Source organism: Vespula pensylvanica, chromosome 3, assembly GCF_014466175.1.
Source record: "Vespula pensylvanica isolate Volc-1 chromosome 3, ASM1446617v1, whole genome shotgun sequence".
NCBI classification, from domain to species: Eukaryota; Metazoa; Arthropoda; class Insecta; order Hymenoptera; family Vespidae; genus Vespula; species Vespula pensylvanica.
The window spans coordinates 7,489,091-7,516,928 of NC_057687.1; the positions used below are offsets into that span (position 1 = coordinate 7,489,091).

Sequence of the window (27,838 nt, forward strand, 5' to 3'; positions counted from 1 at the left end):
CTTTCCAATTTTGTCAATAATTATTTTTTGATATCGATATACGCGTACGAAGAAAAATTAATTATACTTTAATCTAATCGTAATTAACAAATTATCAATTTAATCGATTTTATTTAAAACTCGATAATGTTCATTAAATTTCTTGAATAATTTATTTTACGATAAAAGGATACGAGCGAACATTTATCATACTTCAATCGCATTATAATTAACCTGTTTAATAGATAAAAATAATAATCTATTTAATAATGTAGATTTTATACAGATCGATGATAATGATCGTTCAATTTTTTAAATAATTTTAATTTCCAGATTGTACGAAGATTTCCTATTCACTACTACCTCCTCTTCCCCTTACCTGAAAAAAAGGGACAAAAAAGATGATTATAATTTAATATCATTATAACTTGTTATTATTATATAAACCAGGAAATCATTAAGCAGAATATTGCTAAGATATTTTATGTAAATTAATTAGAAAATTGAATAATGGTCAAACTTCATACATACATACATACATACATACATACATACATACATACATACATACATACATACATACATACATACATACATACATACATACATACATACATACATACGTACATATGTACATACTTACATACATACATACATATATATATATATATATATATATATATATATATATATATATATAGTGTACGTATTTATACGTATTCAAAAATATTAAATATTTATTATCAAGTCGGTCGTCTCTTAATAACAAGGTATGTATACTTGCGAACGATAAATTTGAGCTGTGAATATAAATTATGCGCAAGTAACGTTGCAAGGCACGTAGTAAAGCCCGTAGCACACCATGCAATTGCGTGTCTGCCCACGTAGAAAGTGGTGCAGAGCCGTTCTTATCCAGGTATTAATGATTTCGCACGACTGCTCGAAGCGTACCCATCGAGAGTATGTGTGCTTTCGTAACAGGACTTTATTCGAGTTTTGACTTTCGCACATCGTCTTTCCATCGACCCGTTAAAAATTACCATTTTCATTATTATCAACAATTATATGTAATCACAGCAATGAGTATAAAAATGTAATTATAGTTAAAACTAAGAGGAAAGTATAGGAATATGATCTTTTTCTACTTGATTAAAAATTTTAATTAATATAATAGAAAAAAATCATTACACGTCGATGATTCTATTCGATTTGATTTGTTCGATTGATTGATTTATTTTTTTATGAACGATAATAATAGTAATAATTATCGAAATATTTCGATAAATCTTTTTTCTTTTCCTTTTATATATATATATATATTTTTTCTTTTTTTATTTATCAAAACATGATTCTTTCAAGATTCGAATAAAATTTTCTTGAAAATTTAGTGGAGGAAATGTAATCACCGTTTTAAGTAAGCACACGTATAGTTCACATGCACGCAACTTCGTCGTTACGAACCCTTGATAATCCGTTGGCGAAGCATGCCTCGAAAAATCCGTCCCTGCCCTCTGACCCGGTTAACCAAAATCTGTTACAGGATGCATCGACCTGCACGCGGTGCACTCGAAAGTAATTTGTAGACGCAAAACACGTCATCGTGTCAGGTTTTCCTTCCTCCTTTTCTCTTTTCTATTCGTTTTTCAAAATTAATAACGTGAATTCTTACAAAGAAATCGTATATAATTTTTCTTTTTTTCTTTTTTCATCAATACTATTTTATCGAATAGCAATATATACATATATATATATATATTTTTTTTTCGTAAATTTTACTATGAACGATTCGAAATATTTCTTCCTTAGATTACTTTATTTATATTTCTTTCTTTTTTTACTCTGCAAAGAATTATAAATCTTATATATAAGTTGAGAAATTAGAATTAGAAAAGACATTTTTTTTTTTTTACTTTTATTATTATTTTTGTTATCATTGTTGATATCATTATGTTTACGTTAATATTATTAATTTTAATACGATCCAACGGAATACGAAATAGTTATTAATTATTATCTCGATGATATAGAGGTATACCCGAAGAAATCGAATCTCGCGATTAGGATCGTACAGGGAAGTCATAAATTTGCTAACGTAATGTACTTGTTCGTTCATGTACTTTTCTACATTTTAAGAAATTAGACGCATACAAACGCATAAACACATACTATATATATTTTCTAGCCCGGAAGGTGTTATTCGAGACAACGATGCGTTTAAGTACTGAGACATCAAAATGATAGTGCGAGTGAACATATCTTTTACGAGTCTACTTGAATACACCCACGCTTTAACTAATACCTTAACTGCTAAGTCTTAACAGATAATGATTTATAACGATTTAATGACGCAATATTTCAACGTGAGAAACACATATGCAATTTTATCGTTTTCTTTTTTTTTTTTACGTACATAATTTATATTATATTTGGACTTTAAAGAAATTATTTTGATTTTAAAGAAAAATGTCGAAAAAATATATCCGTTAAGTTCGAGAAATATTAATTTTTTATTTTATTTTATTTTTTTTTTTTAAGATAAACAATACATACACATACACGCACACACAAGTTGGTTCAAAATTTTCTACACGATTTAAGATATCAATTACTCTTTTTCGAGATTTTGTAGAGTTATAAAATAAGCTTTGTAATTGCAAAAGTAAATCTTGTAGTTTTACGATCTTAAAGAAAAAAGAGACTAAAGGAAACAGAAAAGAAAAAGAAAAAAAAAAGAAGAACAGATTAACCCAAAAGTTTGTGGAAACGAATAAAATTGACTTTAAAATCATCTAAAATCTTTTGGGATCTTTCTAGAAACTTTTGATCCATCACATACATACATACATACATACATACATACATACATACATACATACATACATACATATATAAATACATATATGTATATCTATAATTCGAAGAATCTAAACTAGGCAAATCCTTGAAAATCTTATTTCGGTTTTATCGAATTATCTCTTGGCTGCTTTCGCAGTTATAGATACACGCAAATAAGGGATCTTACCTTATCGCGATGCATTTGCCAAGATCGATAGTGCATTAATGTAGTACGGAAGTTGTTTCTAAATATAGGCCGTCACGAGGAAAAGCGGTGCTTCATGAAATCGAGGAGATTTCGAGTGGTGAAACGAACGAGAACACGTGCGATAGAGAGAAAGAGAGAAAGACAGAAAAAGAGAAAAAGAGAGAAAGAAAGAATGGAATGTGCTGTGTGCTGTGGTATGGTATGGTGTGGTATGGTGTGGTGTGGTGTGGTGCGGTGCGATGTAGTGTGATGTGGTGTGGTGCGGTATGATGCAGTATGGTAAAAGAGAAGGATAGAAAACTTTTCGAGTGCATTGACCTTCGACGAGTGCTCTAAAACCGTGTGCGAGCACCGCAACGATGGCTGCATCGCCCGTTGACGATGCATTCCTCTTCTTCTATTCTCTTTAAACTTTTCTCCGACATGTTGCAATAACACTTGCAGCTTGCTTGCTTACTTGCTGCAACCTCGTGTTTTGCTTTTACCTTCTTTTTGTCTCTTTCTCTTTCTTTTTCTCTCTCTCTCTCTATCTCTCTCTGTCTATCTGCTGTGTGTCTATCCGTCTCCTTTTCTTTCTTTTTCTTTCTCCCTCTCTCTCTTTCTCTTACATTTTATTTATCACTTTCGTCCAACATCTTTTCGTTTGGACGTTTTTGCTGACTTCGTTGAAACGACACCGATTCATAGAAATGATCCTTTTTTTTTTGCAGGTCGAGGCCGGTGACGTCATACTTAGGGTGAACGAAGTCGATGTCAACCGATTTAGTACTAAAGAAGGTAAGAAGAACACAATGATTTTTATCTAATTTAGACATATTTTTTTTTTTTTTTGTACGATTTTGTCTTTTTTTTTTTTTTTTCTTTCTTTCATTCGTTTACCTTCATTTATACGTATATAGTCGTTCACGTATCTATACATATGCTTCTATGAGCATTTAAAAATTTTTCATAATCGATGATAATTTCGTGCGTAATATTTTTTCTATCTTCCTCTCTAAGATTTTGTTGTATACTTTTTATTTGTCGTCTTACCTTCGATTTATTATTTTTAATCGGAATCCCCGAGCCTTTTCTCAATTTTTGTCATATTTTTCTTTCTTTTTTATTTTCATCGAATTTTAAAGGTCATTTATTATTTCGTTTGATATTTTATTTTTAATCGAGTTCGTTTATTTTTTCTCGTTCGTTTTAATTTATTTATTTTTTTTTGTTTGCTTGTTTGTTTTCTTTTTTCTTTTTTTTTTTTTTTCTTTTCTTTTCTTTTCTTTTACACTTTTGATCGATCGTCTCGTTTCGTCTCTCTCTTTCTCTCTCTTTCTCACTCACTCATGCATTCATTTTCTCTATCGCGGGAACGTATTAATCTCCGGAGTGAAAATCTCGTTCCATTGAGCGTGCTCATAAAAATGCATTATTACGTAAGAAAGGATCGAGCTTTACGTGGCGTTGTTACCAGCTCGGTTACGGAGCTACGGATTCTTGCGTGTTACTATCGAAGCAAATCTACGTCCAACGATTTTGCACGAGTGAAAAAGAAAGAGAAGCAAAAAAAGAAAACAAAAAAAAAAAAATAGAAACCGAAACCTAAAACGGCCGAAAACTAATTCGAAATTTATTTTTTCGTCTTATCGATTCTGACTTTTCGAGTTTGCATTCTTTCATAATTTTCATGACTCGATACTCTACTATCGATTATTTCGACTTTCATTTCCGACTCTCATTTCTCTTGAATGTGCCTCGTCGACGAGTCTCGAAACGTCATCCCGGTGGGCTCCGTGCAACGACGGCTTCTTTCCTTTCTTACAATTTTATTCATATTTAACTTGGTAGTGGTAAAGACGTAAAATTGTCAGAAATATCATCACACATATATATATATACACACACACACATATATATATATATATATTATTAGAATGACGATAGAAATAGAACTCGACAACACGTTGGAAAACAGAATATGTAAGATCGATTTATTATCTCTCTCTCTCTCTCTCTTTTTCTTTTCTCTCTCTCTCTCTCTCTTTATAAAGTTAAAATCTTTATTGTGTGTGCGTGCACGTGTGTGTATATGTTTTTCTATTTCTCTTTCTATGAGGTTAAAATTATTATTTTATATGTGTGTATGTATGTGTGTCTTTCTTTCTTTCTTTTCTCTTTCTTCATAAATGATCGATATGAATCACGTTATCTCAGTATAGATCCTCCTCCTACAATGATTAATTCGATTGACTAGCGGGAGTTTTGAATTTATCTTGTATAGTAGGTATACGTCATCGAAGAAGTTAAACGAGATATATCTATACGAACGTAAGTTTGAACGTTCGCCCATAAGATGGACTACTCGATTGACCTTTTTGATCCCATTTGTTAATCCCTTAGACCTCTCGGTACTTCGAACGAAACTATCTCTCACGTATTGTATCTACGTCCTACGTAATAATAAGTTTCAAGATTCATCTTTCTTTCCAATCTTTCTATCTTTTCTTTTCCCTTTTCTTTTACTTTGTTGTTTTATTTATTTGTTTATTTTTTTTTTAATTTTTCTTTTCTTTTTTTTTTTTTTTTCTTCAAAAGAATTCTTACGAGTTTTAAATGAAAATTACGATAAACTTACATTCGTCTAATTTCGTTTTTCTATGTGGAGAACGTTATAAAAAATATGATTTTTTCTTAATTTTATTTCTTTCAGTAAGATTATATATATATATATATATATATATATATATATATATATGTGACGAATTATGAGTAAAGTGAAAATTAAAATGAATGTAATATAAGTTGTCTACTAAATCTACATAAATTCATTTAATTTCTATGCGAAGAACGTAATAACGAATTACTTCTTTTTTGTTTTTCTTCAAACGAATTTACGATCAAAATGAAAATTAGAATAAGTGTCGAGTATAAATTTAAATTCGTTCAATTTCTACGTTGAGAGCGTAATAATGAATTTTCTCGATTTCATTTCACTCGTTGAGAATCAACTTATATTCTTTTTTTCTTTACAATTTTCTTTTTTCAAAGGAATAAAACGAACATTAGAACAAACTGTCGGTTATCTAGTCTACTAAATCTAAATATGTCTAATTTCTACGTGGGTAATGTCTTGTCCCGTACGTACATACATACATACATACATAGATACATACGTACGTAAGTAAGTAAAATCTCAAGGAAGGAGAATATCTCCTTGATGAAACGCGTCCGGATGCCATGGAACGCTGTTGGAAAGTATTTTTAAATGTCAGAACGTGCGAGGAATATGAAATCGCATGAAAATGTATGTTCCTTTTCTGCTATGGAATTATGTCTGTGGAATTTTCAGGTCCATCCACCTTATCTCGGTTTACGTGTGATATTATTATATGTGTTAGAATAGAGCTCTGTCTGAAGCAGTAGCGTAAAAGCAACCCTTGCGAGCTTTTGTGCGTATGTGTGTATATAAGTAAGAATATATATATATATATAAGCTTCCTGACCTATGACAATTTCAAGCCGAGATAACATATCTTTCTTTTAAGTCTACTCTTTAATTTGACAAGTTGATATTCATCCTTTTTGTTTCTACCTCTTTCTCTTTTCTCTCACCTTCGTTTTATATATATATATATATATATATATATATATATATATGTTCTTATATTTGTATATACGTATGTGTAATATATATATATATATTATTTTTTTCTTTTGTATTCTTTGCAAAAGGCGTCTGGTGAACTTTGAACTTTAGATCAAGCCTGTGATTCTTCGTAAGCTTAGCAAACTATGTGTTACGACTATGTTGAGAAAAACCTGTTAATGCGTCGTTAATGTCGCGTCTTAACGAGTTCCTCGTGTATTTCATGTTGCAATTCTCTCTTGATGTTTCTCTTGAGAAAATGTAGTAGTAGTAGTAGTAGTAGTAGTAGTAGTAGTCGTATGTAGTAGTAGCAATAGTAATAATAGTAATAGTAATGCGTATATGGTTTGTTATTTTATCAGGCATGTTCTTAGTAATTCTCTATCGAGGAGATTTTATAGATATTGAACGTCACACGATTCAAACTGGTCTAATTGCTATGAATTAATACGAAACTAACATGGCGTATCTTAAATGGCCGTATCTTTAATAGAAAGAAAGAAAAAAATAAAGAAAAAAGAAACAAAACTCGTTTCAATGAATTTAAACCAGAAAGCTCGTAAGTTCGCATAATTTTTAATTATTATAACTAGATATTGAAAAAAGAGAAGAAAAAAAAAAACAAATATCTGCATATATGCCTGTATGAATTTCATTGAAAATTTCATTGGAAAATATGAAACGTAGAAAAGGGATTATTATACATACGTACATATCTATTCTTATCGTAAATTTAAAAAGAAACAAAAATTGGAATCGCCAGTGTTCAATATTTATTTATTTTCATTGTAAAAAGATAATGACAGAGACAGAGACAGAGAGAGAGAGAGAGAGAGAGAGAGAGAGAGAGAGAGAAATGGAGAAAGAGGGAGAAAGAAAGAGAGGGAGTATGTTTAAAAGAAATTCTTTTATTTATTTTTGTATGAGCACGAAGACGTGTGAATTGAAAAAAAGGAAAGAGAGAGAGAGAGAGAGAGACAGACAGACAGACAGAGTGAGATAAGAGGGAGAGAGAGAGAGAGAGATACGAAAATAATAATTTTACTATCCATATTGATGATAACCTTCATAACTTATCGCTAGCAATGTCGTCGTACAGTGCCTTCTAAGCTCGATTCAGCTTATAGACGCGTTCTACCTCAACGTAGAAAGCAGCAGGTCGACCCACGTACTTCTCATTCCAGTCACCAGACCCACCCACTTCTCGAGGTTGCCTTGTTCTTTCTCTCTCAGTCGCTCTTTCAGGACATTCCCTTTACTTCTCTCTCTCTCTCTCTCTTTCTCTTTCTCTTTCTCTCTCGCGCTCTCTCTCTCTCTCTTTCTCCTTCTACCTGTCTGTATATCTCTGTCTCTCTCTTTCTCTTTCTCCTTCTCACCGACGTCTCCCTTTCTCTTCAACTTTTTTATTTTTTACTCTTTTCTCTCAGCATCTTTCTGTTTCAGTGCTGAAATGTCTGCGGCTCTCATCGGACCCCGTCACCCTGAAGCTAAGAAGGGGTAAGTGAAGAACATACCCTTCTTTCGAATTCTTTTATTTCGATAGAAACATCGATATTTTCTCAGGCAACATAATGTGTGTGTGTGTGTGTGTGTGTGTGTGTGTGTGTGTGTGTGTGTGTGTGTGTGTGTGTGTGTGTGTGTGTGTGTGTGTGTGTGTGTGTGTAATATACATATACAATATATATACACATACAAGATGATCTAGAATAACTGGCAATAACTTCAGATCTCTTTGGCTTTATGAATTTTCCAACGTATTTTATTTCATTTTACTTTATTTCTTCTTTCTTTATTTCTTTATTTCTTTATTATTATTATTATTATTATTATTATTATTATTATTATTATTATTATTAATTTATATCATAAATAAAAAGAAACTATATATTATATTGAACGTTCGTAATGATCATCCTTTTAATAGAAACGACGATATTTTTTTCTTTTTTTTAGTTTTTAATCTTTCTTTCTTAGTTTTTAATTCTTCTTTCAAATCTTTCCGAAAGTCTTTTTCAAAGACTTTTGCTGTTCCATCATAACATATTTTAAATAGGAGATATTTTGTAAGCAGACATTATCTGTGGAAACAGGCATTGAATTCTACGGCAATATTGAACATCTGCTGATGGAGCAAAATCTTCGATCAGACTCAACAAAAAATCGTTCCAGGAGATTTTGAATAAAGATGCTCTTCAAACTCTTGGCCTTCGTAAAGTTGGCCTTCAAACTCTTCTGATCTCAAAGTTATGGATTTTTTTTTTTTATGTGTGATCAGTTCTTGAATCTCTCATTCAAAATATGTTGCAATGGACCAAATTAAATAATCTTGACGTTATATAATCCGTGGAAGTAATAGTGTGCGAGTACCCTTGAAAATTTTTTAATTAAAAAAAAAGAGTAAAGAACATTAATTTTAAACGTGCGTTGTAAAATACAGTTTTCTTTATTTGTATTATTAATTAATAATAACAATGATAATATAAGGAAAAAAAAAATTATTAAAGAAGAAATAATAATAATCAAAATTCGTTCGATAATTCGCGAAGTTAAAAGTTCTGAATTTATTGTCAGTTATTTCGGGCCACTATGTATATACGTATACGTGTAGTTATGTATATGTATATGAATAATGGATCTTTTATTTTTAAATCGATACTCGACGAGGAGGAAAGTGAATTTCCTCATTTAACTTGTATACCGAGATATCGTGCGGTTTTTTATGGGGACCGTTTGTCTCTCTCTCTCTCTCTCTCTCTCTCTCTCTCTCTCTCTCTCCCTCTCTCTCTCCTTTTCTTTTTGGAAGCCAACGATGAAAATATCATTGTGGTTGGATCGAAAATAGTGATTTAATCATACTTCTTGGATAAACGTTTTTTGATAAACTATAGAGTTCGAGAATCTTACAAGAGTTTTAATTAAAGAATTAAATTAGAATGTTGTCATTAATCCTTTAATACAGATAGTAATCTATCATACATTTTGTTTTTTCATCTCTTTATAAATTTATAGGGAGCAAACAATGTTTTAATTATTAAACTAAAAACAATATTTAAAAAATTACATTATTCTGATTTATTGAAAAATTAAATTATCCACTTGATAACAATATCAAACATTAATAACAATACGATTTTGAAATAGAATGTATTCAAGAGTTAATTCTTGTTTTATAATAGTAACAATTATTTATTTATATATTTATTTCTTTTTCACAAGCATCAAGAAATTATTGTTCTTAGAGAACATTTTCAATCCTTATAATGATGTAGCAAAAATAACCGCAACACATAATTAATTTCGCATTAACAACCGTTCTTATCTCACAACCGTTCTTATCAATTATTTCTTTTACATCCAGAAGAACAATCGAACCGTAGAAAAAGGGTCACGTTGAAAACATGAAAGACAGCATAGAATGTACACTTCAGAGGGGAAGATCGATTCAACTTCGTTGCTCTCTTGTAAATTCTTTTCTTTCTAAGAAAAGCCTTGAGAAACAAAGAGAAAAAACAGAGAGAAAGAGAGAGAGAGAGAGAGAGAGAGAGAGAGAAAAGAACATGCAATAACAAATTAAAATCAAAAGGGTGAAAGCGTAATATAGATAACAGTAACTCGAGATCAGAATTATTGGAAAGTGCGAGAAAACAGATGTCTATTCGAAAACGTGAACGAATTCAATCTTGCATTCCAATTGGTCTTACTATACCATATTTTTATCTATCTATCTACCTATCTATCTAACTACCTCTTTCTCTCTTTCGCTTTCACTATGCAACGGAATCAATTGTAATTTCATCGAGAACGGAAGACGTTAAATGCGTCATCAAGTTGGGATCGTTCGAAAGATTGGAAATTGCCGAGTTGAGGGAAGAAAGGGGCGGAGCTGACAGATGCCTATTGTTTTCTTTGCATGGTACTCGCAATAACGCAAGAGTTGCAATTAAATCGGACACGCGGACTCGGAAACTTTTTCTATTCCTTCTCCTTTTCGTTGTTCGTTTCGTCGATGAAAACAGAAAAAAAAAAGAAAAAAAAATAATAATAAAGAGAAAGAGAAAGGAGAAGAAAAAGAAGAAAAAGAAGAAGAAGAAGAAGAAGAAGAAGACGACGAAGAAGAAAATGAAAAATAAAAAGAAAGAGATAGTAGGATTGGTCTCTGAGCGAAACTTTAATGAGTTTCTCTGTTTGAAACGAAAAACGATTTCATTAATTACTTTCCCTAACTGTTTGTCGTTTGTCGAAACTATTTGGCGGTATAAATGTATGTATGTATGTAGATAGATAGATATATGTGTGTGAAAGAGAGAGAGAGAGAGAGAGAGAGAGAGAGAGAGAGAGAGAGAGAGAGAGAGAGAGAGAAAGAGAAAGAGAAGAAGAGCTTTGCTCGTGGCTGATTTCGCATGAAGAGGTTCCAGTTCGAAAGCAAGCTCTCGAAAACAAGGTCGATGTATTCCTGGACGCGCGTTATCAATTCGAGAGCGTGGAAAACATATCAACGGATGTCCGGGTAATGCGCTCGTGGTGTCTGTAAACATACTTGGTGGTTGGTAGGATGATGGTAGTGGTAGTGGTAGTGGTAGTGGTAGTGATAGTAACGAAACGTATTCATAGGCGCCAGCTGTCATTGACGAGAGAACGATAGCACCCCTTCTGTCCAGTGAAGACAGAGAGAGAGAGAGAAAGAGAGAGAGAGGGCTTCGGAAATTTTATAACAATAGTTTGTTTAACAACCTATCGACTTTCCAATTTTCTCTTTCTCTTTCTCTCTCTCTCTCTCTCTCTCTCTCTCTCTCTCTCTCTCTCTCTTTCTGCGTATTTCTGTCTCCCTGTCTCTATCTATCTCCGTGACTCATTATTTCTGTCACTCTTTATTTGTTTGTCCTTCTTGCCTTTTTTTTTTTCTTTTTTCTATCTTTCTGTATCTGCGTGTTTCTTTTTATCAATAAGTTTGTCTATCTATCTTTTTCTAGCTGCAAGTCCATTTTCTGTCTCTTTTTCTGTTAGTAAGTTTGTTTGTCTGTCTCTTTCTATGGGTCTATCTATTTTTCTTTCTATCAGTCTGTTCTTTTCGATGGGGCTATCTCTCTCTCTCTGTCTCTCTCTCTCTCTCTCTCTCTCCCCCTCCCTCTCTTTGAGTTCTCTATGTCTTTCTATTACTCTGTTCGTCTTTTTCTCTTTTGTCCTCGTGCTCATTCCCGTTCTTCTTCTCTAACAGCCCAAGCATCCACGTCCGGTCTATTTGCCAAGTTAATTATCTCTCGCTGGCTGTTACTCTATAAATCGGTCGTGTAAAACGTCCCCTGAATTTTCTATTTCGTTGCTCTTTTCGAATGAGAATGAGCTTTCGATTATATGTATGTATGTACTTACCTACATACATACCTATTGTATATACCTACATATATATATATATATATATATATATATATATATATATATAAACGTACGTAAATAGGTATTTCTCTTGTTACCATTCGAATTGGCTAACTTCGGCGTTTCTAATTTTCTAATTTTCTCGTAGAGTCGTTTAATCGATTAATCGATCGTTCGTTCGTTCGTTCGTTCATTCGTTTCTTGGTTAGTTCGTTCGTTCGTTCGTTCGATCGTTCGATTTATAGATCGATCTGACAATCACGTTTTCTACTTATCCGGACGTTCCACGCCACAGGATTAATGACAGACGCCGCTTAATTAATCCCATGCCGAATAGAGAAACCGTTGAATAGACGAAATGTTCATGGCTAATGCTTATCCTTGATGCCTTGCTTTCACAGAGTTACATACTACATATGTGACTCATTCGTCTCGGTAGCGCTTCTAGACACTTGCCATCGTATTATCGTTTCTTGTTCACACGCACGATTAACTTCCTTGTCTTTCTTTAAGGCGTCATGTTTATGACTCTCTCTTTCTCTTTTTTGATGAACTCATCGAATTAGCATTGAATTGGAGAACGACGATTCATTACTAAGAAATCGTGATGATTTTAAAAATTAGTCTTTTTCTATTAGCTATTTTATTTCCTTTAGATACATATATATATATTACAGATAAATATATATCGACGTGTATATATGTATGTATGTATGTATGTATGTATGTGTACATATATATACATATATACATATTTAATATTAGTAATAAAGGATATTTTAGTGAATTTAGTTCAGTACAAAAAACTCATAGATATAATTAATGAAAACGTTAATCTTTTGATTATTATTTCGTAGGTAAACAAATTTGTCGATACTTGTCTATTTTCCTAAAAAATTCGTTCGAGGAAGAGAAAGAGGAAGTTCGAATTGCTTGGTTAGTGAACCCTAGAGAAGACGATCTAATGATAGAACGTAAGTCTCTTGGCACGCGTTCGCGCTCTTGAACTTGAAGAAATAATAATAGGAATCTCGTGAGATATCGTCGGTAAAGTGAACTTGGACGGTTGCATGTGTTACTTCCGTTCTTTTCTTTTCTTTTCTTTTCTTTTTATTCTTTCGTTTTCCTTCATAAAAATAACTTTTGACCGATTTATTGTCCAAGTATAAGGTAATTGTAATATATATATATATATATATATATATATATATAAAAAGAAAAAAAACCGTGTAATTTTGTTTATTCAGTTAGTTGACAAAATTACAACACACATTATTATTCATAAACATTCGTTTCATTCGTGTGTCATAAGATAAACCATTTTTTTAAATTATTTCACGAACGAGCATTTAAAATAAACGAACGTTCACGTATATCAATTACAATTAAACGAAACACAAAAAATGATATAGCTTTTTTTTTTTTTTTTTATTCGGTGAATTCACCAAAATTACAACGTACCGTTATTATTATTCATAAAAATTCATTGAAACGTCACAAAATAGACCATTTTTCTTTCCTTCTTCCTTTTTATATCCATTTCCTATTTCCTTATCTGGAGCATCTATAATTGGATCATTTTTCGTATTCCGTTGTAACTTATCGAATATTTCGAGGAAATAATCCAAGAAATAGTCTATTGTATTGTATCGAATAAGGATATCGAGTATGGGCATCGTTATCATCCATATCCATAGAAAATCGTTCTTCGATAACGACGAGTAGAGATTGTCAACGAGGAGATCGCTTCTCTTTTCCGATCTAATGATAGAACGAGTCGTCGTCGATCGTGCTGTGTATGCACTTGAACCTGAACAAGATAATATAATAATAGTGTAATACCGTTACGAGGCCATAAACGCGCGACAATGTGAGAGAAAACAGCCAACTCCTCGTCGGTATCATGTGTATATAATATATATATATATATATATATATATATATATATATATATCACATGTATGTATATATATACACATATATATGTGTGTACGTATATGTATATGTTATATATTATATGTTTATGTGTATGTATGTATCGTTCAGACTCGACGAGAGCGTGAATTGAGTAAAAGAGCGTAAGAGGAAAAGAGATAGAGATAGATAGATAGATAGATAGAGATAGAGATAGAGAGAGAGAGAGAGAGAGAGAGAGAGAGAGAGAGAGAGAGAGAGAGAGAGAGGAAGGTCATTCTGTAGGACGATAGTAAACCTTCGTATGCATGAACGAACCTAGGTTCACAGCAAGCAAACCCGTTTCGATGGCTTTCGATAAAAATTGATCCGTTCTCAGGAATGGTGGTTCTTGAATCTTTCAATTAAATCGGGGATCAGATACTTTATCTTTATTCAAGAAAATTTCTTTTGTATAGAAAAATGGAATGTTTAACTTTAGTAAAGAATATCTAGAAGAGATTTCTTTATTAAAATGAAAATTTCGTTTTAATTCTAATTTTTATTGCAATTTTCTTTCTTTCTTTCTTTTCTTTTTTTCTTTTTCTTTTTTTTGATTTGCTATTACTATTTTTATTATTATTATTATTATTATTATTATTATTATTATTATTATTATTATTAATTCGAGAAAATTCAAATTAGAAAGATCAATGATCAGAGTGTGATCAATTAGTCAATCGTTTTCGTTAATTCGTTAATTAATAGTATTCGTCGAATATTAATAAATTTTTTTGTACGATGATCGTTCTTTTCTCTCTCTCTCTCTCTCTCTCTCTCTCTCTCTCTCTCTCTTTTTCTTAAAATCCGTTTTCATTAATTCGAGAGTATTCGTCGATTATTATTAAATTTTTCGTCGATAATAACGATGATGGTTCTCTTTTCCTTTTTTTTCTTCTTTTTTTTTTTTTTGAAATCCGAGCAAATCTAACTCTCGAGTGCGACGGATTGCCATTACTAAAATGTAAATAGGTAGACGGTTGGATGTAAATGTAGAGGTAAAAGGATAGGTAGAGGTAACCCAGACTAGAAAAGAAAAATGGAAAGAGAGTGGCGAGGCGATTAGGTACACGGCCGAACGATCAAACGAGCAACCGAGAGAATAGCCAACGATTTTCTACGGGGGTGATTAATCGATCGTCTATAGTCTACGTTGTAGGAGTAAGAGGAAGAGGAAGAGGAAGAGAAAGAAAAAGAAAGAGAAAGAAAGAAAGAAAGAAAGAAAGAAAGAAAGAAAGAAAGAAAGAAAGAAAGAAAGAAAGAGGAAGAGAAAAAAATCATGTAAGCCAAGAACGTTTACGAGACGAAAGTAGAAGGATTACTGTAGAGACCGAACGTGTTGTCTTATCCAAGATAAATGTTTCTTTTTCGTTAAGTCTATGATACTCTAAGGAATTCTTATTCTTTTTGAAGAAAAATGTCTGAAAACGAAAGAAACGTCCAGGTTATTCCCATTTCTTTTTACTCGATCGGTCGCCTAGATGTTCGTATATTATTTAAATGGACAGCCTTCTGTTCCTCGTAAATCTTACTTCCGCGAGACTCGCGAAACTTCCTTGACCTCTTCTTCTTCTTCTTTTTCTTTTTCTTCTTCACATTCATAGAAATGGAGAGATCTTCCATTTTTCGTGACCACGTGTACGTAGTACGTACGTAAATGTATGTATGTAGGTATTACACACGTAAACATGGGTATACGTTTCATATACATAAACATAGGTAGCCATTGCATACACCTAAATTTATCTACTTACTACATAGACGTTAATATACATATATGTTGCATAAACGTAAATCTACGTATATAATAATATATACATATATACTACATAAACATACTACATAAACATACTATATAAACTATATATATGTATACGTGTATATGTAGTAATAGTAGTAGTAGTAGTAGTAGTAGTAGTAGTAGTAGTAGTAGTAGTAGTAGTAGTAGTAATAGTAATAGTAGTACGTACGTAAATTTACGTATATACTGCATATGTATATACCTAAATGTATAATACGTAACTACATGTTACGTACACGTAAATATACATAGGTTACTTACTAGATAGATGTAGGTAAATGTAAGTACTTTTATCTTCTTTCTCGTTCTAAAGTCACAAGAGTATGTCCGTGGAAGAAGCGAAAACGCGCTAGCATCTGGACGCGGAAAGTTTTCTTTGGCACGATCGTATTCGTTCATTCTCGAAGACTTTGAAGTCCTGCACGCGTTGGCAATAAATTCTTCTGACTCTGGGGGCCATGAAATAACCGTCTGCCGGCTTTTTAATCAGACTTTGCGAGTGTTCCTCTTTCTCTCTCTCTTTCTTTCTCTCTTTCTTTCTCTTTCTCTTTCTCTCTCTTTCTTTCTCGTCGTCGAAAGACTTGTCCCAGATATGAGACGCTTTGAACCGAGATACTAGTAGTATTACGAGAAGAGAAAACTCGCACGAGGATTCTCTTGGTAACGAGCTATTTATCGATTTGTCCTTTATTTCGCGAATCAACGATCCTTTTTCTTCACTTTCTTTGAGGAACAAAAATATCCTTGGTATTACACTCGATAAGCTATTATATCTGATAAAATGACAAATCTTATAAACCATCCTGTCTTCGAAAATATCCGCTCAAAGATTTATATAAAAAAATAAATAAATAAATAAAACTATGATTGATTTCTACGTTTCGTAGATGTAAAAAAGCAATTGTGTGTAAGGAAAAAAAAAGTTTTTCTTATTAATCCTTCGTTTCCACTGTTACCGTGCGATAAAAATCTATCGAAAATCTACGAACATTTGGACAGACCCTAACTATTCCGATTCTACTTTATTTATTTACTTAAATTAATCCCCCAAGTGTATTTAGAAAAATTGCATAATGCCGATCGAACGTTTATTATTCAGTTTAGTAAATAATATAAGCTCGGTTAAAGTTTGACCTCCTCCTTTTAACACCCTGTATAACCTGTGAGAGAAAACCGTAATAGGGGATGGCTCTTCTAAGTGTTGGTGGTGGAAGAAGGGGATCTAGTTAACTTACATATTCCGAATTTGCGCCGTGTTACGATGCGACGAGGGTGTGGATACGGTCGATGAAACTGGGTGAAGGAGGGGGTTGAAAGTTCCTTCGTTGAAATAATGCCTTCTACGAGAACTATTCTATCCTTAGGGACAATGCCTCTTGGATTTTCTACTCAAACGTTTCTAATCTAGATTCAGATCGGATTGGCATCGTAGGTTTTCTTTTACGGCAATTATCGGGACTCCCTTCTTATCAGGACTTTGATTATGTTGGTATTTAGGATAAGGCATCTAACACGAATACTTTGAATAACTTTTTAAATCGTGTAATATATGAAACATTGTATAAACGATAAAAAAAAAAAAAAAAAAAAAAAAAAAGCAGTAGTTGTTCAATCCTCAATTTGAAAGTTAATTACCGATTATTAAATTTCTAAGACCAATAAAAATTCATACTTTTGTTTGATAGGTTGAATAATTTGAATAAATAGCACGATTTATAGAAATAAAAGTAAAAAGAAAAAAGAAAAGAAATTGATACCATATGTACTTATGTAATGTAAATCAGATTGTATTAAATATTTTCATAGAATTAAAAATAAAATTATGTAAATTGGGCATGTTAAGTGGTTCACCCTGTATATAATGACTTTCCGAGTTTTTCCACGAAACTACCAAGTCGTTCCTCGTTAAGGACAGTACCAAAAGAGGGCGATCAAACGATAACGAAGCTAATTTCGCCGTCTGCAGAGCACAGAAAGATTGAAAAAAAGAAAGAGAGAGAGAGAGAGAGAAAGAGAGAGAGTAGCGTATTTAGAATATGTATGTATATTCTCGCGTGGACGTTAAAGGTACATTTTTGTCCTCGTTCCGTGTCGTTTGTATTCGACGGACTTGCGTGAAGTGTATTTTTAGCGTGGCGAGTGCAACATGCTCATGTATGTCTGATGGTTTCGTTGAATTTCGAAATATTATAACGTGATTTCACTGTTACGATAGTGATATCATCACTGATCATCCACGACGAGTAAAGAATAATCTAATCGTTCGATTATACAGATAAAATCTCGAATCGATCGTCTTTTAAAGATCGAGACATCCTATATAAGCCACTGAATTATTTATACGACGATACAAAATTCACGCACTAACGTAGAATAAATAAAATTGTCTAATTAACGATAGATTTGATACAAAACGTTTCAAAAACGAAACAAAAAAGAAAAAGAATTTTGTTTTTCTTCACGGCTTTTATATTATCTTTTACTTTTCTTTCTTGCTTTCTAATGCAATAAAATAACGTTAATGATTTATAGATATTTTGTTTCGATTTTTTATCCTTCGTTTTTGTTTTAATTCTTTTTTTTTCTTTTTCTTCTCGTATCATCGCAGATCCCGCGATAAAGGCGCACGTGCGTCGACTCCTGTCACCTGGGGATGCAACGACCGAGGAGGATGCAAGCGAAGTCGCGAAATCAACACGCGAAGGAAATACCATCGCGCAAAACTCTAGAGACGTGAAATCATCTTCGAGTAGTGGTTGTGAGAACGAGGAATCGAGAAAATCTGGCTCGCCGGTTTTACCCGTTGGTTCACCTCAAGGTCCTCAAGGTGCCACGCAATATTCGACCAGAAGCAATGGTTCCTACAGTGACCCTTCGGGTTCGTCCGACTTGGAGGCCCTTTTACCACCAATGGATAGCTTCAAGGAAGAGGAACGTGCTCAGTGGGAGCCACTTTCTGGTGAAAAGTTTGGTCGTCAGAAAAACACGCCTAGGTAGGTCGGTCGTTAATCTAATAGATGGAAGGTTACATAGGAGTTTCTTGTGTTTGGATAAGAAGTTCAGAAAAGAATAAATTTCTGTGGGACATTAAGTAGCTTATACGGTTGAAGTACAGTTTTAAAAAGTAGAGAGAGACCGTAGCCAGGATACGTTATTAAATATACCCCTAGAGTCATTTGTATATTTACTTTTTTATGTTCATTTTTTCATACGTTTACTTCAATCAACCGTTTTAATGGTACACGTTCATACGATAAAAATGAAACGAGGATTAAATTTGAAATTATGTTTACCTCGAATTATTTCGGTGGTTACAAGTAAGTAAATTTGTTTTTCGTGTGGATAGGAGGAGGGAACTATAAAAGTTTCTCTGTGTTAATTGTTCGAAAAGTTATGAAAGGTGCCTCGGATGAGCTTTCTTCTCGATTATTCAGCGAAAACTCGATGAACTCGGCGAGTAACTTAGCGACACATTCATGATTCATAAAGTGCGTTTTAGCATAAAATAGTAAGTTTATCGCGTTGAAAAGTTTCGTTTGACGTCGACTAGAACGGCGACGACGACGACGACGACGACGACGACGACGACGACGACGACGACGACGACGACGACGACGACGACGACGACGACGACTATAACGACGACGACGACTATAACGACGATGACGACGATTATAACGACGAGAACGAGAACGAGAACGAGGACGACGAAACGGCGATATCACAAAGTTTAAGACTAGCGTTGTTAGACCTCTCGTCGTTAACGAGCTGGAAAATATTAATGTATAACTTCGAATATATATATATATATATATATATATATATATATACATATACATATATATATATGTGTATACACATATATATAATACGTATACATAAGATGTAATAGGATAACGGGGATCGATGGGTTTTTCGTTCAGGTTCGAAGCTTATATGATGACCGGCGATCTCATGCTGAACCTGTCGCGAACGCAGCAAAGCAGCGGTTTCCTGCCGAAGTACCAGAAGAAGGTCGACTCGCTTAGGTACAACAATCATCACTCTCACCATCACCATAATCATCACAATCACCACCATCATAACTCGGTACCTACTAGTCCTAACGAGATGTTAGGCCACCACCGTGCGTACAAGTGCACTGGCTCGAACTCGGCCAGCACCTCGCCGGTCGGGATCAGCAAACGCGACGGCGGCCAATGCACGAGCCAGGGCGACTCTAGCAAGCCCAATGCCGCTGCGAGCAGTTTCGGTTATTCGAGCGGCTTCGTCCGTACCTCGCGCTCCGAGGATCACTTGCAATTCCAAAAGGACCCTTCGATGAGCGCGGTGGACATAGACATTGACGACGACGTCACGTCCAGCCTGAATACCCTGTTGGACACGCGGCCGGAGAGCGGCCAGGGCCTGTCCAGCGAGAGGATCGTCTGGACGTACAACGCGCCCGTCAGCTCGCCGTCCGCCTCGGAGCGCACCTCCTGCTGCCAAAATGGTAGCTCCTCTCAATCCTCTTCCTCCTCATCCTCGAGTTCCTCCTCGTCGAGCGGCTCCTCGACGGAGGGTACCAGTCCGCAGCGTTCCCTATCACCTGCTTCCCCGACCTCGGTCTCGTCCTCCGTCATGTCCTCCAATTCTGGATCCCGTAGGTTCCCACCGCCGGTACCGACCGCTCCGCCGGCCCTGGTGGGACCCTCGGGCGACGGGACCACCTCCTCGACCTCCGGCCTACATCCCACCAACGGCGACCTCAGCCAGTCGGAGGCCATCAGCAACATGTCCAGTCCGGATTACAACGACGAGGAGACCATGGATATTCTCAGTGTGCGCGACATTATGATGGTCAGTGATCCCAGTGACAGTGACTCGACGATACTCGCGAGCGAGCCACCACAGAGGAGACTCAAGCCGAGTACTGCGTCGAACGCTACTAACGCTCCACCGACTTCTTACGCTCAGCAACAGCAGCAACAGCAGCAACAACAACAACAGGACTCTGCGGCCGAGCATAGGATAGTGATCCAAGTTAAGGGACCGGACAAGGATTCTTCATCGAGAAACGCTAGTCCGAGACAGGCAAGGAGAAGGACGGTTCCATCTGGTGCTGGTAACGCATCGTCCGTTGATCTCTTGCCATCGAACATTTCGACGGTACAGAATGCTGCTCAACGATCCTCACCGTCGACTCTTACCTCTGGTAACGTTACTCCAGAGTTCGTTGGTTATCAGGTACGTTGTAGATCCCCTAAAATACGATCTATCCTGATATTAGTATCTCTTCGATCAAATTTCATCTACACGAATCTTTTACTAGGAGCTCAAGGAAAGCGAGGACGAAAGGGAGGCTTATAGTGCTGGATTCTACGACGATCAGAAACACAGTGGTGCCTCTCCACCTCAGTCGGCTGATGAGGAAAGCGATATCGAGAGTCTCCATAGCTTCCATTACAGTCCAAAAGCGGTGGATCTACCGTCCGCCGTTCGACTAGCTAAAAGGCTATATTCTTTAGATGGCTTTAAGAAATCCGATGTCTCCAGACATCTTAGTAAAAAGTATGTTTTTTATCTTTGCGTTTAGCTAGCAGTAGCAAAGGACAAAATAGGAATATATGTATCTGTATATGTACATACATATACATATACATATACATATATGTATACATACATTATACATACATACATACATACATACATACACACACATATATATATATATACACATACATTAACGAAAAATCTTCTTTTACAGCAACGACTTCAGTAAAGCGGTAGCCGAGGAGTACTTGAAATATTTCAACTTTGAACGAGACACGCTGGACGTGGCTCTCAGAAAGTTCCTTGTTCAGTTCTCTTTAACTGGGGAGACCCAAGAAAGGGAGCGGGTTCTTGTACATTTCTCTAAGAGGTATCTTGATTGTAATCCCGGCACGTTTAACTCTCAAGGTACGTACATTAAAACAACGACTAGAATCACTTATCGTCGAATTTCTTTTTTTTCTTTCTCTCTTTCTTTCTTTCTTTCTTTCTTTTTTGTCGTTTTTTTGTTTTCAATTGTATATTAACGTTTTCAGATGCAGTTCACACATTAACATGTGCTATTATGTTGCTGAATACCGATCTTCATGGTCAGAATATCGGTAGAAAAATGTCGTGTTCGGAGTTTATAGAAAATTTATCAGAACTCAACGATGGTGATAATTTCCCTAGGGAGGTGCTAAAGCAACTTTACAATGCTATCAAGTCTTATCCCTTGGACTGGGCTTTGTAAGTTATAATATTAATCTCTTCGGTATAATTAGTCTTCGATCGTTATGTTAGATCAATTTTCTCTTCTACTTTTTCATTTTACTCTTATAAGGGATGACGAGGGTGATGAAACGACGACTCAGGTGATCCAACAGGGTGATGGACCAGCGATAGCTGGTACTGGAAATCCGTTTCTCGATGTGCCAAATGTTACAGGTGCTACGGAGTTCAAGAAGGGTTATGTTATGCGCAAATGTTGTTATGATTCCAATGGGAAAAAAAGTTCGTTGTATACCAATATATCAATAATCTTTTCAAAACTAAAAGATTTACGAATAGATAATAACAATCATCTTATCTTGTATCAAATATTTTTAGCTCCTTTTGGAAAGAGAGGTTGGAAGATGTATTATTGTACATTGAGAGAGCTTGTATTATATTTACATAAGGACGAGCATGGCTTCCGTAACGATAGTTTGCACAACGCGATACGTATTCATCATGCATTAGCGACGAAAGCGTCGGATTACACGAAGAAGCAACACGTTTTCAGGCTACAAACTGCCGATCAAGCGGAATATCTTTTCCAAACGAGGTATTGTGTTCTTAATGATTGTTAAAAAGAAAAAAAAAAGAGAAATTGTCCGTCCGCTTCTTTTCTCTCTCTTTCTCTCTCTCTTTTCTTATCTTTTTTCCGCAAAAAAAAAAAAAAAACGTGTCGTCGAAGATGTATTAACAGGATCTAAGATATCTCACATTATATTTCTAGCGATTCCAAAGAACTTCAATCGTGGATCGACACGATCAATTTTGTATGCGCCAGTTTCTCTTGCCAACCCCTCGCAGGAGCCGTCGGTTCTCAACGAAAATTTCAGCGGCCTCTGTTACCGTGCAGTCACACCAAATTATCTCCTGTGAGTAATAAAACGTAAATATTGATTTAAAGAAATTTGTAAAAAAAAAAAATTGCTCTATGACTTTTAATGGATCTCTCTTTCTCACTTTCTCTCTCTCTCTCTCTCTCTCTCTCTCTCTCTCTCTCTCTCTCTCTCTCTCTCTCTCTCTCTCTCTCTCTCTCTCTCTCTCTCTCTCTCTCTCTCTCTCTCTCTCTCTGCAGCCTTTATCTATCAGCAAGGAATATAATCTATTTTTATTCTTTCTTTATTTACAAGCCTTCCTCCACTAATCTCGAAGCAAGCTTCGTTCTCTAAGTTTGTATCTTCACAAATAGTACATTCATACGGTTTGAGAAGAACGATTCTTTTATTTCTTTGAAATCAACACAGCCGGTATAATATTCCGCTGTTATTATCATCATCGAGCATATAAATTCAAAGAAACCTGCACGATTATTGTCGAAACTCTGTTATATATTAGAAAATTGAATATCGTTTGTCGATCGGTTCGCATAATGTTTGATCGACTCTTCTTCGGATTGTTTTGTTGTGTTATCAGAGAGAACAGTTGCGGGACCACGAGGATAGAGTTAGCAGACTGGAATCCGAGCTGGACGAACATAAACGGCATCCTCCCGAAAGAGGAGCTAAAGCTTTAGCCGTACAAAATTATAAAGAGAAGGCTGCATATTTATATCACGAGGTAAAATTTATAATATTCTATCGTATCGATCTTAACTAATCCTTTTCTCATGTAATAATTTTTTATATATCTTTTGTTGAAACAGTTAAAGAGGTATAAGACGTACGCCTACTTGTTACGTTCAAGACTGGCATTCACAGAGGTCGAACCATCTCTGGTAGAGAGCAGTATCGGTGAAGTGGATGAAGGAAGCGGTGCTTTGTTGAATGCTGACGTAGCGTTAGTACCTCCTCCAGTTCCTGATCGACCAGCCATAAATAGGTACAGTTACAGGGCTGCCATTTACAACCGTAATCTTCTAAACGGTCAGGACTACTGCGGGGATATTGGTTGACGTGTGATGGGTGTATTTTCAGCATGTGTGGTCTAATCCGTTGCTGCTCCTACAAAAAATATGCGCAGCTATACGGAAACATTAGCTCAAATTTCTAAGAGATATTAACCGATTACTAACGATGTATTCGATTCCATCACTTGTTAAGTACTGTACCTTATTGTACCTTGTACTCACACACACTATCTCTTTTAATACATATAACCATCATTTACAACAGGCGATCATTAATACGGTAGTTGTAATATTCGTACGACATTATAATCAATCGATACAGCAGATTTCTAAACGATATGAATCATTTCTATTTCTTTATTCTAATTTCAATTATATTTTCAAATTATCTTGATAGATGATAAACGTAAAGATTTATTAAATGCTTTTACAAATGTTATTCGAAGAGGAAACGTTTGGAAATTTTTTTTTTTTCTTTTTCTTTTCTTTTCTTCTCTTTTTTTGAGCGCGATCGATAACTAATGCGTAGAATAACTTGTACTTAAAAAATATCAACGAGAGGATCTTGTTCTTATTAATTACCATGTTAAAAATATTGAGAAAGCTGCTGTTTTATATTCGCCTGTACATTAAAAAAAAAAAAAAAAAGAAAAGAAAACAAAAAAACACAAAAAAAAAACATTAAACTCGCATCAAATGAATGTTCGGTGGTGATTGGGTAACGGTAATAGACTAACTCGGCATTAGTGTAAATTACTCGCTAATAACTATAAATTCATAGAATCATTACAACAATTAAATATCTAGAAAGGCTCGATTCAATTTCGTGCCTTTGGAAAAAAATATATAAAACAAGAACATGTAGAATGGTAATGATGGTACAATATCCACATACACATACATACATACATACCTACACATTTAGAAAATGATCGACCAGTCATCTGCATGTTAGCAAATAATTATAATAATGTTTTATTCGAAACGAATTCTTATAGATAACAATAAAAGGATTTTGTCTTTTTATTGTTAGATCTATAGTGAAACTACGAGAAACCAAAGTTTTGGATGCAAAAAGAAGTTGTCATATATCATATATATGTATGTATATATATATATATATATATGTGATATGTAATATAAAAAATATATAATCATGTTTTCTCCTCTCGACAAGTAAAGATATATTCGACTAATATTCGGTTAAAAACATTACACGATATTCGAAAGTATTTATCATATCTACGTGTAACTGTTTTGTTATCAGATAAAACAATATTTATCGTTATGAAAACATCTTAGAATCTTTTCATATTTTAAATTACTGTTCTTCATTTATTTTTTCTTTTTTGTTTTCTTTTTCTAATTTTTTTTCTGTTTCTTTTCTTTCACTAACATTTCATAACATGGCTCATTAGCTTGTTTTATAATTACATCCGAACGATGTAAAAAAGTAATATTGCTTTTTGTTTTCTTACTTTACTTTAAAAAGAGAAAAAGAAAGAGAGATATACTAAAATTATGTGTGTCTATTCTTTGCAAATAGACATGCTATATTATTATTATGTAGAAGAAAGTTGCTTTCACGACGCTACGATAATTGCAACTTCCATGTCTTATCATTTACCTTTTTCTCATTATACAAATAGCGCATTTTTATCCAATAATATTTTTCTCCAATAGATAAGATCTTTATAGATCATAGGTGTTTAACGAATATAATTATAAGTATATTTAATGACTAACTTTTGATAAATTTCATAGGCTGCTAACTCTCACGGGTGATCTTGGGTTTGCAGTTAAAAAGATGTTATCAAATTTATTCAAATTATTCCAAATATGAAAATTCGAAGAGGAATTATTTGGAAATTTATGAAATTTTTGTTTCAATTTTTTGTTTACTTTTTTATTTCTTTTTTCTTTTCATTTTCTTTTTTTTTTTTTTTTTTTTTTTCTTTTGTAATCGCTCATAATTATATTTTTAAGGAATATATATTACGACGCGTATATGTCAACGATAACGATTGTTAAGAAATGAATTTATGAGAATATCATAAACATGAAAAGTGAAGTTTTTATTACTATCATAATTTTTTTATTTTATTATTGATTTGCATTTTTTCAACTAATACAAATCACACTATGGCTGATGGCACTTAAATGCTGTGTAAATTAAGACTGGATAAATTAAGTTACGTTGATGTGTTAAATTGAAAATTTACTCATGGCACTAAAAGAAAAAAAAAAAAAAAAAAAAAACAAAGAAAAAACCAAAAAAGCCGAAAAAAACGAACTATGTTCCAGACGTTTTAATGGTCTTATATTAATGAACTATTTCTATTTTCATATCTTAGTAATTTAGCAGGACAGTTAAATTATATGCGTTATAGTAGAAATTTTTGTTTTACTATTTCATTTATGTGATTTAATGATGTATAAGATTTTACATGTCTATGACTTTCTGTATGACAAGTTAAAAGGTTACATCAAAATAGAAATATCTTCGGTTTTCAATAATTTCATTGATATGTGACTAACGAAATAATTTAGACTTATTTAATGATTTCAACTTTATGAGAAATATTTCAGTATAATACAGTTATGAACACTGGTTGACATGTGTAATGTGTCAGAAGTATAATCTTCTCTCCAAGTTTAAGATTGCGTAACTATCACAAATTGTATCACGAAGTAGATTTACTTTATATATAATCAGTGTATTTATTATAGAATATAGAATATATATATATATGTATATATATATATATTTGTTTGTGTATTATCAGTAATTCCATAGTGAACATTTTAACAAGTAATCATAATGCAATATTCCAATGATGTACTTTTCTTTACAAAGTATTTAATTTTAATAACAAAACTTATCAATAATTCTATAAACCAAAGAATATTACAAATAAGAATCATAAATAAATAATTATTAGTTTTTTTTTTTTTTTTGCATCAATCTTTTTAGCATAATTTGCAATTTTTTTTACATTTTTTTAGTTTGTTCGTGAGACCATATTTATAAGAATAGTTAAAACACTGATTATCAATAAAGTTGTTTACTAAATTTCGTGAAAGAAATTTTGATAGAACTGTATAATCGCGATTCGCAACGAGAGTATTTATTGATTAACGAAATAATATTTAAAAAGTCACTCTTGTAGTTCATAGTAATGGCTAATCCTTTTGTTTTATTTTCTAAAATGAATCAAAGATAAAAAAAAAAACGGTATCTAGATAGATAATGATATCCTTAAGAACAGTCGAAAATATAGACATTTTTGGCAACTTTTACATTAAGAGTTTATAGCATTTAAAAGATTGTTTATACATAGAGAAGTGCTTTGTTAGTTACAACTGTTAACTAGTCGAAATAGTATTTTAGACATGGTTCCTGTATATTATCCTTGCTATATTCCATTTTCATAAATATATATTAACTTATTTTATTATTATTACTATTATTATTCTTATTATTATTTTATTACTATTATTATTATTATTTTATTTTTGTATTTTGATTATAGCTAGATATTTAATTTCTTATGTATTATTTATTATTATTATTATTATTATATTATTAGGTGATTATTATTATTATTTTTATTATTACAATTATTACTATTATTATTATTATCATCATCATCATCATTACCATCTTTATACATATAAACTTGGCAGGAGTTCTGTTATTACAAGTTAACTATAGTGTATAGCCAAATCCTTGTACATAAAACTGTAATATATGTGGATAATATTATTATGATTCTTATTCTTATTATTATTATTATTATTATTATTATTATTATTATTATTATTATTATCATTATTATTATTATTCTTATTATTATTCTTATTCTTATTATTATTATTATTATAAACAACACGATACTAATGGTAATAAAGATAAACCATCTTCAGATT

At 33.2% G+C, this 27,838-nt stretch overlaps 1 protein-coding gene across 11 annotated transcripts in view; it reads left to right on the top strand.

Annotated features, from left to right (window-relative positions):
* The window catches only part of LOC122627710 (PH and SEC7 domain-containing protein-like), a 65,248-nt gene that overhangs the window by 35,609 nt on the left and 1,801 nt on the right, over nucleotides 1–27,838 (top strand). For 3 of the 11 annotated variants that reach the window (XM_043809065.1, XM_043809073.1, XM_043809067.1), the window contains 12 exons: nucleotides 3,733–3,799; nucleotides 8,094–8,147; nucleotides 18,386–18,770; nucleotides 19,701–21,003; nucleotides 21,089–21,327; nucleotides 21,524–21,717; nucleotides 21,846–22,038; nucleotides 22,133–22,302; nucleotides 22,399–22,615; nucleotides 22,790–22,934; nucleotides 23,476–23,619; nucleotides 23,705–24,170. In XM_043809065.1, the coding sequence (XP_043665000.1) occupies nucleotides 3,733–3,799; nucleotides 8,094–8,147; nucleotides 18,386–18,770; nucleotides 19,701–21,003; nucleotides 21,089–21,327; nucleotides 21,524–21,717; nucleotides 21,846–22,038; nucleotides 22,133–22,302; nucleotides 22,399–22,615; nucleotides 22,790–22,934; nucleotides 23,476–23,619; nucleotides 23,705–23,953 (3,360 nt within the window). In that variant the 3' untranslated portion in view covers nucleotides 23,954–24,170. Of the gene's footprint in view, nucleotides 1–3,732; nucleotides 3,800–8,077; nucleotides 8,148–18,385; nucleotides 18,771–19,700; nucleotides 21,004–21,088; nucleotides 21,328–21,523; nucleotides 21,718–21,845; nucleotides 22,039–22,132; nucleotides 22,303–22,398; nucleotides 22,616–22,789; nucleotides 22,935–23,192; nucleotides 23,620–23,704; nucleotides 24,171–27,838 lie in introns of those variants that run through there. The other 8 variants (XM_043809070.1, XM_043809071.1, XM_043809069.1 and 5 more) reach the window with 6 other exon arrangements.